Raw genomic sequence first — 9,821 nt, 5'->3', positions numbered from 1 at the left:
TGTAATGCTTTAAGCAACTTTGTGCTTAAACCCTAAACCCTAACAGAGTCTTTCATTACTAGAATGTATCAAGGCCCAATCTTTGATCAAACCCTTTTCTAACCAACCGTAGGTGGGAGTGGGTTTGGAGATATACAAAAGGTGCGGGTAGAGCTGGGGCAGGGAAGCGGAGGTGGACTTGAGGCGAGCGTAGTTTAGAGGAGGGGGTTGAGAATTTCTGAAGAATTGAGTCCCAAGGGCTGCTCATCGCTGCAATTAGAGGCCAAGAGCTCTGTATCCATAGTTGTAATGGAAGTCAGACTTCTTGTCATTTCAATTGTGAGGTGATCGCATAGTGTTTTTCTTTTCCTTATTCATGATAGAAATAGCAGTGGCAGCCGGTGCAAGACCATTACCAAATAGGTTCGTTCAATCAGGTTTCATCGGATGCTCTTAGTTTCTCTTAGTTGCAGACCCATAGGTGGTGCGAACCCAAGAAGTTCAGTGGTCGCGGTGCTCGTTCATGGTTCTAGAAGTGTCCTAGATTTGATTTCTTCTTCTTTAATCAATTGGTTTGTAAATCCTGTTCTAGTCACAGATTTCTTCCTCTTTGTTAGAAGACAAAAGGTAATAATGATATTACAGTCTTCATTGCAATCTCCACTTGTCAGTTTTGGTTGATGAGAGTTGTTTTTGTAATGAGGGAAAGGCTTTTAAAGCTTGGGCTCTTGTCGTTGTTTCATGGGCTAACACATGTCGAGGATTTTTAGGGTGCAAATACTTTCCGGGCTTCAGCCAGTCTGGGTACTACATTTTTCTGAATCTTGAGTTTCACTTGAAGCCGAGTGAGGAAGTTCGCCATGGGTTGGTGGGGTATGGCATAAATGGATGCGAGGGCAGGGGACGGGAGATGCTGGCAGCAGGTACTGGGCGGGGGGAGGGAGAGCTGAAGCTAGAGCCAAGGAGAGAGGGGAGAGGGAGAGGACTAGCCGGAGGGGAGGGAGACGGAAACGAAGAAGAAGAGGCAAGGGAGAGGGGAAAGGAAGAGAAAATTACAAAAACACACCCACTTAAAAAAGAGAGTGACATATAAAATTAAGGGTAAAAAGGAAAATAAAATATGAATGTTGTAACCGGGTCGATTACAAACACCTTTGCCCAAATATACATATGCGATGACGATTTACCAAAAAAAGAATGAATATACGATGAAGAACAGTTTTGCCGTATTACACTATTTTTTTTTTTGGGTAAAGGCAGTATTACACTATTACAGTAAAGATTACAGAGATACGAATATACTTTACTCAAAAAAAAAAAAAGTGCTTGGACCGCTTGGTCATATACTCATATATATTGCAGTGACGACTAAAGACTTGGGAAGCTCAATATTGGGTATTTCGGTAATTTTAAAATCTGCCAAAATTGCCACCCGGCCCTCTCCCTCTTCCTTTTGAAAATGCTCGCTAGTCTTAAGTGTCGTTCGGTCGTTCCGTCGTTCCGACGTTCCAAACGAGGAGTTTTTCTCTCTCTCAGCGACGTTCACAGGTTAGGAGTGTCCCTCTCCGTGTCTCTATTTCCCCTTTTCTCTTTCGCTCGCTCGCTCGCGCGCTCGCGCGCTCGAGCTCTGCAGTTGTGTATACTGATGTGCGTTAGTGTGCTTGATTCTTTATATTATGTTGCTTCTGTATATATGATTTTGGAGTTTTTTTATTTTATTTTATCACTAAGTATTCCTTAAATCGGAGGAACTCATGAAGTGTTGATGTATTTTCATTTTATCGGAGCTAGATCCAGGTATGTGACAGTACGATTGTTCATTTTTTTGTTTCTGGCTTCGACATGCATTGAGATCCTAGTAAAATTTGTGCTTTTCTGCTATCATTCTTTTCCTATGATTTTTCTTGATCACTGGTATTTGTATTTTTAGATATGGTTTGATGAGAGACTACAAAGGATTAAATTGAAAGTATCGAATCATAGGTGAAAGCGTTACGGATGTGATATGATTTCTGTATTTTGTGATAGCGGTTGCATTTCTATCTGTATTGTTTTCCTAAGAAACCATATGCGATTTCTTGTTCTTGTCTTCCCCTATTCGTTGTTGTAACTCTGTAGCTTCTTTTTCCGCTTTCTGTGGCAGTTCTGTATTGGCGCATGCTTGTTTTGGGACTTGTGTTGCTAGGCATATAAAGTAGAAGGAAACGTTTTATGAACTATAGGAATTTAATTTTGGCTTTGATCCTTATCAAGTAATGCAGCCTCTCAAATTATTGCCTTTCTTTTGATAATTGAAGTGATCATTTTGCTTGAGCTGGGCCTTCGTTGCATTAGTCATTCTTTGACATCGAATTTGGGAACCGTATGTATATTCGAACTGGGAACAGTAGTACTGAGGTTCTGATGAATCCGTGTGTTTATGGCTTCTTCTTCTTTTTTTTTGGTTTTTTGGGTGGTGGGGGTGGGGAGTAGGGAGTTGTGCAATAAGTATTGGAGTTAAAATCCTGGTGGGAAAGCGAAATAGTCTTTCAGTTTTATTATACATTTCTGATGCAGATCAAAGGTACCACCATAGGAATTAGGCCAAGTCCAAGAAAGGGCTTGCAGTTCCACTTTAAACCCAGTGGTTCAACTGAACCAATTTCTAGTTCAGGTCAAGCATGTGGCTTGGGTGTTTTCAGTTCACTCAAAACTAGATCGTGGGGGCTTATTCTAAGACTAGGCTTAATTACTTTATTGCTTTATTTAATTTCTTGTAAAAGCTGGAATATTCCATATTAATTTCAGGCTTGTTAGTAGTGTTTTAGTAAGAGTTTTAGTTAGGTATAGCTTGTGGATGGGAGGATTTGTCCTTCTTTTTTTTTTATAAATTTTATTTCCTGTTTTGAGGAGGTTGTTTCCTATCGTTATGCTGATGGGAATCTAGGTCACCTAAGAAATCAGGGATTAGAAAACCAAGGGGAACTCCTGATTCGCAGTGCGTAGGAACTGAAAGTGGTGGTGGTGGTGGTGGTGGTGGTGGTGGGGGGGGGGGCAGATAGGAGAAGGAAAAAGTTGCAGGGGGATCACACAATCATACACTCTCACAGAGTAAACCTAATAAATTTCTGTTCAATTCACTGTGTCCATTGTTGGGTTACATGCAAGTATTTAAAGGGAAAAAGAACACCACTCTTATTCTAACTGCAAAACTGAAATAAATTGCAACTCAAACTCAAACTCTATCTAACTCCTACGTAGTCAAACCAAAACAAATAAAAGCCTGAAATAAATAAACTGATATACTACTTTCAACCCTTGTTGAACCAAAAACCGTTGTGGATCTCCAAAAGCCTATCATGCTGGTCCAACCAGTCAAGTGATACTGCATTAGAAAGATAGAAACCAGAATTTAGTTACTTCCAAAATATCAACTTTGATTTAGAAACTCAGAAAATAGCAAGTCAGAATTGGAAATCTGATTTTAGAAAGTTTCCAAAATGCAATGAAGTTCAGGAATAGTAACAAGACAGAAATATAAAGTAGATTCAGAAATAGTAACTGACTGAAATCAGAATTACAAACAAGATTTAGAAACTGATGGAAAATAGAAACAGCAGTTGTTCAGCAACCCTAATCAGAGATAAAAGTAGAAAATCAGTTGCAGGAAATAGGAGTTTCAGATCCAAAACATCAACTGGGGTCTGAGAAATCGATGGCAGATTTCTGGCCTGAAACAGCATTGAAACAGGGCTTAACCTAGGGATGGAAGATAGGACAGGAACTGTAGATTAACCAACAGAAAACCAACTTGCAGAATATTAAATTTTGCACCACAAAACAAAGTGGAGAAAGTACAAAACTTACTAGCCACAAGTTAGGAATATGCAGAGAACTGGCATACTGACCTCAGGTTAATGTAGTCCTAGGTGGCAAGGGGACCAGCTAGGAGCCAAGGCTTCAGGATCTGCTATGAACAGGCAGTCTGATTGGGGCAGAATTAGGGTTTAGGCCAAAGGGTTAGGGTTAGGTTAGGGTTTGATAGTATAGTTATGCTAGGCAGGTGTAGGGGAGTCTGTTAGTCTAGGTCTGGTGATGTTTGGATGGTTGGGAATGGGAGAATTCGAAGGACAGCAGGTTAGGGTCTTAGGTTTTAAAAAAATGAAAGTGTGGAATTTTAGGGTTTATGGTGGGAATTAAGGAGGGGGCTTTGGATCGAGTTCTCCAAGGGTGGAGATGAGCACTCGACCAAAGTATGGAGGGCTTTTGAAGGGTGGAATTGTCTAGGTAGAATTTTAGGGTTTTAGGGTTTTAATGGAGAAGAGGGAATTTAGGGTTTTAATGGGGGAAAGGGGAAAAGTCTTGGATCGAGTGGAGGGAAGGTTGAGAGAGTACTGTGGTTCAAATATGGTTGAGTTCTGATGGTGGAATTGGGCTGTGAGTGAATTAGGGTTTGGGTATTGGAGAAAATAAAAAGTGGAATGTTAGGGTTGGGCTGTAGAGGGTTTAGAAGTAGAGGATTGGGGATGGGGTGACCTTGGGCTTACTTGAAGATGCAGGGGAATGTAGGCAGCAGTAGCAACTTGAAGAAAAATCAAATCTTGCAACAGAATACTTGAGAGAGAGCTTGTTCAATACTTAGTTTTATTTTGGTGTTTGTGTTCATAAATTGAACCAGTTCAACCAATGGTTCAATATAAGTGATTTTAGTAGTTTCTTTTAAGTGTTTAGTGGGGCTGGATTAGGACTATGTTTTGAGTCTATTTCAATTTCCTAGCCAGTTAAGTTACCTAATTGGTTAAGGATTGGGTTAGGCCTTTCCTTTTTAGTGTAGGAGTCTATTTTTGAGTCTTTTATATAAGGTTGTAAGAGGGCAAGTATTGAACACGGATTTTAATATTAATGAAAAGCTTTTTGCTGCTCTTCTTCTCCATTGAAGATTTTTGTCTTGTATTTGATCAAGGCTGGTGGGATTGGTGTTTGATCTAATCGACACCTTGCGGTGTGAAGCCCGGGTGGATCGTTTGAAGGAATCGATGTTTGATCCGATTGACACCTTGCGGTGGGAAGCCTGGGTGGTTCTTTGAAGCTCTCATTCAAGTTCTGATTTTTATTCAAGTTTTCATCTTCAAACAAGCTGCTGCCAAGGGATCTGTGCAACAACAGTGAGTTTGAATCACTCCATCCCCAACCTCCTCCTTCTAATCCTCTAGACCACCAAACCCTAGCATTCCCCCCATCTCTAAACCTTTTTTCCATAACCCAAATTATGTCCAGACCAATTCAACCATAAAAAACCCTCCAACTTTGGATTGAATTCTCCCCTCACCCTAACGGAAACTTGATCCAAGCGCCAGCCCTAGTTGACCACTTTAAACCTTAGATTCCCTCATCTTCTTCTTTTCCAAACCCCAAAAACTTAAACCTAAGTTGCTGCAAAACCAAGTTTACACTCTCAAACCTATCAAAACTTAATGTAACCTTCACTGATAGACTCCCCTACGTCAACTGACCCTAACCCTACCATCAAACCCTAACCCTATTTTTGGCCTACCTGATTGGTGTTCATAATAGATCCTGGTTGTTTGGCTCCTAGTTTGACTTTTCAAACCTAGAACTACATTACTAGACCAAAATCAATTCATTCCATTCCCCATCATCCGTGGGGGTTGTTATATATATGGACTCATGACACTTTTTTTACTCTAAATGAACAACCAAAAATAATAAAAATCTAACTAGCCTAAAATAACTAAGATAGAACACTTGTTTATGATAACCTTGGACTCTAGACCATAGTTGCCACCGCCTAGCCGTCTGGGTGCCTTTTATCCAGACTCCCTTTGACGCTTTGGGTCGCCTGGACGCCGTGACAGCTATTCTCTAGTCAAGGGACCCACTAATAAAATAATAGTTCTTGTGCACCCCTTTAACCCCATTTTTGGGCTCTATAATCTAGCCTATTATAATGATAAAACCCAAAAACTAAGGCCCAATCCAAACCTATATTAAATTCTGGCCCAAATTTAGACTGGACCTGCTTTAAAAACTTTCGCTCAGTTTGCAGATTTTTATAAAAAAATTGTTGTATTAGTCTTATTTTCTCTTTCTTATTTTGACAAAGTATACATTATGGAAAGTACTATTTTCAGTTTGTAATAGAGTTATTATTTTCATTTGATAATAGGGTTGTTATTATTTTCATTTGGTAATATGGTTTTTATTTTTAGTTTTGCATTTTCTTTTTTCAAATGTGAGTGGCCCTTTTCTAAATAAATTAGGCTTAATTTATAATATCTGCTTGATTTCATTAATATGATTGATCTGAAAATGAACATGCTATATAAGAATGTGTACCTGGATTTTTGCCATCTATGGTTTTAAGTATGGACATCAATGTACTCATCTGCTTGGGTGTGGAGGGAATATCTTGAAAAGATCCCGTGTTTAATCAGTTGGTTCTGTGCAGGTCACTGCCTTGAGTTACAAAAATGGAAGATGAATCACAGAATCTATCTACATTTGAAAAGATACATGGGCAGTCTTACCTCTTCTCTAGGCTTGCTCCCAGGATGCACACTAGGGACTCTGGCATGTTTAATCCATCTGGTGCTTATGTAACTGGGGCCCTCCATAGTTCTTTGCTCCTATCATGCCAAACCAATGTCATGTCAGTTGCATTACCTGTATCACCTGTCTTTGTCCAAGCACCATCAGAGAAGGGATTTAGTGCCTTCATGGTCGATTTCCTTATGGGAGGTGTTTCTGCTGCAGTCTCCAAGACAGCAGCTGCTCCAATTGAGAGAGTGAAGCTTTTGATCCAGAATCAGGATGAAATGATAAAGTCTGGCCGTCTGTCTGAGCCTTATAAGGGAATTGTTAACTGCTTTGCCAGAACAATCAGGGATGAAGGCTTCCTCTCTCTCTGGAGAGGCAACACAGCCAATGTTATCAGATACTTCCCTACACAGGTCAGTTCTTTAAGTCTGGAAGTCAATGGTTGACTGCATACATGTTCAGTTTCTCTTGTCCATACATATGATTTTCTTATTTAACTCATCTGAATCATGCTTCTGCTTTTTTGTGCTATCAGTTTGTTTTACCTGTAATGCTTGGGCTTATTCTTTGCACCAGGCTCTGAACTTTGCTTTTAAGGATTACTTCAAGAGGCTGTTCAACTTTAAAAAAGAAAGAGATGGCTACTGGAAATGGTTTGCTGGAAACTTGGCATCAGGAGGTGCTGCTGGTGCTACATCTCTGATCTTTGTCTATCCCCTTGATTATGCCCGAACCCGCCTTGCAAATGATGCTAAGGCTGCCAACAAGGGTGGTGAAAGGCAGTTCAATGGTTTGATTGATGTCTACAAGAAAACCCTCAAATCTGATGGCATTGCTGGTCTTTATCGTGGGTTTAACATCTCATGTGTTGGGATTATTCTATACCGTGGTCTCTACTTTGGAATGTATGATTCTCTGAAACCAGTGGTGCTGGTTGGCAAATTACAGGTCAGTGGACCTTTTCTTCCAATAGAAGAAAATTAAAAAGGATAATGAATAGGAAGTCACCCATAAAACCACTGGATATGTGGTTAATGGTTTTGGAAATCACAATTCAGTATTTTTTTTTGGTTTTTCATTTGATTGTTACAGGATAGTTTCCTAGCAAGTTTTCTGCTGGGATGGGGAATCACGATAGGTGCTGGTTTGGTATCATACCCAATTGATACTGTGCGAAGAAGGATGATGATGACATCAGGAGAAGCCGTCAAATACAAGAGTTCATTGAATGCATTCCAACAGATCATTAAAAACGAAGGTCCAAAGTCCCTTTTCAAAGGTGCAGGTGCAAACATTCTGCGTGCTGTTGCTGGTGCTGGTGTGCTGGCTGGCTATGACAAGTTGCAGATGCTTATGTTAGGAAAGAAGTATGGATCCGGAGGTGGTGGCTAACTCTAATTTGGTCACTCTTTAGTGGTGGCAATCATGATGATGATGATGATGATGACGACTACGATGAGAGATTATGGTAATTGTCCATTGCGTTTTTGTAGTTTTGTATAGTTTTAGACGCTTTCCATGTTTTCCTCAGTGCATCATGAAGCTCCATATTGCCCATGTGATGGACACTAGTTAGGAGTACTTAAATTTAGGTCCTGCAATGTCAGATATATTAGAGCAATCAGACTTTCAAATGGATTTATTTCCTGGATCTTTCCAGTCCCTCTCTTTGTTGTTTGTTTGACCCATGATTTTAGTTCAAGGTAGGGTATCGGCCAGTTCCAAAACTGATACTGATACTGATACGGATTTGGGCAAATCGGATGATTTTGCCCCAAGATTCCCATACTTTTTTTACTATTGTCCACCCCCCACCCTTTTCCAAAACCATGGTAACATTGATTCCGTATTCCCTGGTCAGGCCGATTCGATTTTGAGCATTTGTTCAGCTTTCAATGTGTATTGGATTTTAATTCTTGCTGATATGAAAGAGTTTTTTCTTTTGTTTTCTGTAGCGTCTCTCCATTAACAGCTGGGAAACAATTCTTTCCCCCTGGCAGTGTATGCTTCTATGCTATGTGATTGTGCTGTGTCACTCTGTACATGTGTCGAGCTGTGTGAAATTTACTCATGTGATATATAAAAATTTAGGGAAAAGGTTCTCTGAGCTGCCAGGGTGGAATGAAATCTCCCACAGTTTCTCACGCTAGTACCTTATTGATTGTTGGATAGGGGAGTAAAGATCCAACAATTCAATTCGCTTGCCACTGCCTCTCTCTTCATTGTCGCTGCAGCTTCTACATCCCCCCCCCCCCCCCCCCAACTTGTTGCTACAAACCATAGTGGCATCACCCTTTGCATCTCTCCCTCTCTTTGTGTATCCTGCTAAGCCTGCAAAGAAACCAATGCTTCTGAAATTTAAATCTCCACAACACTCCACTGGGTTATTATGAATGGGAATCAATTCATTCTCGGGGCATAGAGGGAAAGCGTGAAATCTCTCCTTTCAACTCCTCTATTCTCCTCTAGTCTGCGATCAACGTTTGTTGGTTGTTCCTAGTTCCCCTTACGCCTCCTCCCACTGCCTCAAGTCCCATCTTGATCTTCTCCCTTTGATTCGATATTTGGCTCTGCTGATTTCCTACCATACCTATGAATTCATCTCCTCATTCGCCAATCTAGTCTGTTTCTGTTTGTTCCCTGACAATGTCGTCTGGGTTTCAAGTGGAGGTAAGGCGTCGGGGTTTGGTCCTGCTACTCGGAGATTTGAATCTTTTCGTCCCAAAACAGATCAATTCAACCAAAATAAGGATTGTTGTGTTTAATAATCTTTTTTTTAAGAAAGGATGATGTTGGATACAATGTGATCTATCTATCTTTTTTATGTCAAACATGTTGATTTTACAATTCTTTGGAGGATGGTCGCAATGAACAATGAGCAAGTTCGGTACCGGCCTCGTCTGGGACGATTCCTTGATGTGTCTTCCACGATTATGCTTCTTAGGCGAACCTTTGCAACCTCTTTGATGACATCACTCTCCACTAATCCCATTCCCAAACATTTCTTTTTTTCTGTTCCCAAGAGTTTTTTTTGGTAGTAATAGGATACTATCGTGTAGTACAAATGGATGGAGAAGAAATTAACTCCATTAACCATGGATCGGACACAGGCCATACCGCCATATACAATTGACAGTGCCTTCTTTGCCAGGGAGTCAGCCAAACTATTTTGTTCCGTTGTAATAAATGATGAACATCATCCAAAATAGGTTTGAAAGTAACGTTGACAGTATAGCCAATGCCTCATCTTCAATAGCTGTATGAAAGTTATATGGCATAGACACAAGCAGCAAAATATCACCTTG

General features: G+C 40.3%; 1 protein-coding gene across 3 annotated transcripts; it reads left to right on the top strand.

Moving 5' to 3' along the window:
* Positions 1-1,474: 1,474 nt before the first annotated feature.
* LOC122651974 (ADP,ATP carrier protein-like) lies at positions 1,475-8,136 on the top strand. Of its 3 annotated transcripts, none has more exons than XM_043845569.1 (4): positions 1,475-1,527; positions 6,428-6,929; positions 7,093-7,464; positions 7,609-8,136. In XM_043845569.1, exons 2-4 carry the CDS (start codon positions 6,450-6,452, stop codon positions 7,906-7,908), a joined length of 1,152 nt encoding a protein of 383 aa, XP_043701504.1. In that variant the 5' UTR covers positions 1,475-1,527; positions 6,428-6,449; the 3' UTR covers positions 7,909-8,136. The 3 variants fall into 3 exon arrangements, with proteins under 3 accessions (XP_043701504.1, XP_043701505.1, XP_043701506.1); XM_043845570.1 differs by lacking the exon at positions 1,475-1,527 and adding an exon at positions 2,025-2,045; XM_043845571.1 differs by lacking the exon at positions 1,475-1,527 and having other exon boundaries at positions 6,414-6,929.
* The last annotated feature ends 1,685 nt before the right edge of the window (positions 8,137-9,821 follow it).

Source organism: Telopea speciosissima, chromosome 2 (assembly GCF_018873765.1).
Source record: "Telopea speciosissima isolate NSW1024214 ecotype Mountain lineage chromosome 2, Tspe_v1, whole genome shotgun sequence".
NCBI classification, from domain to species: Eukaryota; Viridiplantae; Streptophyta; class Magnoliopsida; order Proteales; family Proteaceae; genus Telopea; species Telopea speciosissima.
This window is presented reverse-complemented; position numbering and strand designations above follow the sequence as displayed.